A 1,468-nucleotide genomic window follows, 5' to 3' on the forward strand; every position below is an offset into this window, starting at 1 on the left:
CGCCGCGCCCCAACTCCGCCGCCGCGGGCCCCTCACCAGGAGTTGCCGGCGCTGTCGTAATGGCACATAGGGCACGTAGTCCTCGTCGTCCTCATCCTCCGCTTCGGAGCGGCTCTCTCCCGCGGGGGGCTCGTCGGTGCGAGCCCGCTGCAAAGACACACGAGTCAGGCCCGACGCGCCCTCTCCTTCGCTCCCGCTCCCACCCTCGCGCTGGACCCCAGCCTCGCTCCCACCTTCCGCTCGGGCTCCGACTCCTCCATCCTTTTTCGCGCGCATGCGCGCCACGTCCAAACCCCGCCTCATCCTCGAGTGGGAGCCAATCAGGTGCGAAGAAGCGAACGTCGGCGCCTAGCAACGGCCTCGGCGCTCCGGATGGCGCAGAGGGACAAACTTCTCCGGAGCGGCCGTAGTGCGCACAGCGCCGACGACCGCCGCGGATGGTTACGCGGGTGTTGCCGGGGACGAGAGTTAAACCACCGGGCAAGGCATTGTGGGACTCTGGAGGACTTGGAGCATGCGCTAAAGGCTCAACCCAAACGCAGCCGAAGAGGAAGACACCCTGAGCGCAGACTGCGGATCCGGAACGGGGGCGGCTTGCCAGGGGCCCCTCCCCCGCAGCATGACGTCGGCGGCGCGTCCCGCGGGCGGACAGTGCGCCCCCTAGAGGTCGGGAGCGCTGAGACGGGACAGACGGGTTCCGCTGGGGGGGCGGTCTCCATCCCGACACCGGGCCACGGGGGCGGGGCGGGGCGGGGCTTGCGACACTGACCCCACACGCACCGCCGCCCCGACGGTGGCCTCGCCTGCGAGACCCCTGTGCTCAGGGCGGGGAGGGGTACGAAGGACGACGACGACGACATCGGCCTGTGATCGCGAGGCCCTGTGCGACCTTAAGGACTGATACTGTAAACGTCATCCTGGAGCTGAGCGATCCTGTCTGGGGAGCCAGACACGACCTGAGCCTCAGGGCCTGCGTGTGGGAACCGCAGTGCAGGGCTAGGGGCGAGGCCCCGGAGGCGAGGGCGCGCTGGCATCAGGCGTGAGGCCCGGCGACGGGCACGTGCGCAGACGCCGCAGCAAACAGACACCGCAGCGGGCGAGGCGGGGCAGCCAGAGCCAAGGCCGGAAAGGGTTGGCCAGAGCATTTGGGTGTGACCACCAGAGTAAGTGACTTCAACTGCACCTTCCGAGAGGAGTGGCCAGGGCTGTGAGCTCCTTCGTTCCTGGATGTCATGGGAGTGCGTGCTGGACACTGTGCACGCGGGTGAGGCAGGTAAAGGACTAGCAAGACACACACCTAGTGTGGGAGGAGCTTATGCCTCCTTGAGGAGACAGACCAATAGAGAACTGGTCTTGAGGCTAAGGAGAAAGCCCCTACCACAGACAAGCCGCGGCTTTTGGAAGTATCACAAAGCCAGCGCAAATGGCTTCTCATGGTTTTCATACCAAACTGGTCTCTAGGCTGGGT

The 1,468-nt window shown here is 66.3% G+C and overlaps 1 protein-coding gene across 1 annotated transcript in view; it reads right to left on the bottom strand.

Moving 5' to 3' along the window:
- Nucleotides 1-279, bottom strand: part of DDX41 (DEAD-box helicase 41) — a 5,649-nt gene extending 5,370 nt beyond the window's left edge. The window contains exons 1-2 of the mRNA XM_008050171.2: nt 234-279; nt 2-147 (exon numbers count right to left, since the gene is read on the bottom strand). Of these exons, the coding sequence (XP_008048362.1) occupies nt 2-147; nt 234-260 (173 nt within the window). The 5' untranslated portion in view covers nt 261-279. The remainder of the gene's footprint in view (nt 1; nt 148-233) is intronic.
- Nucleotides 280-1,468: the final 1,189 nt, after the last annotated feature.

The sequence above is a fragment of the Carlito syrichta genome, unplaced genomic scaffold (assembly GCF_000164805.1).
Source record: "Carlito syrichta isolate Samal-C Ts95f unplaced genomic scaffold, Tarsius_syrichta-2.0.1 Scaffold143125, whole genome shotgun sequence".
NCBI lineage: Eukaryota > Metazoa > Chordata > Mammalia > Primates > Tarsiidae > Carlito > Carlito syrichta.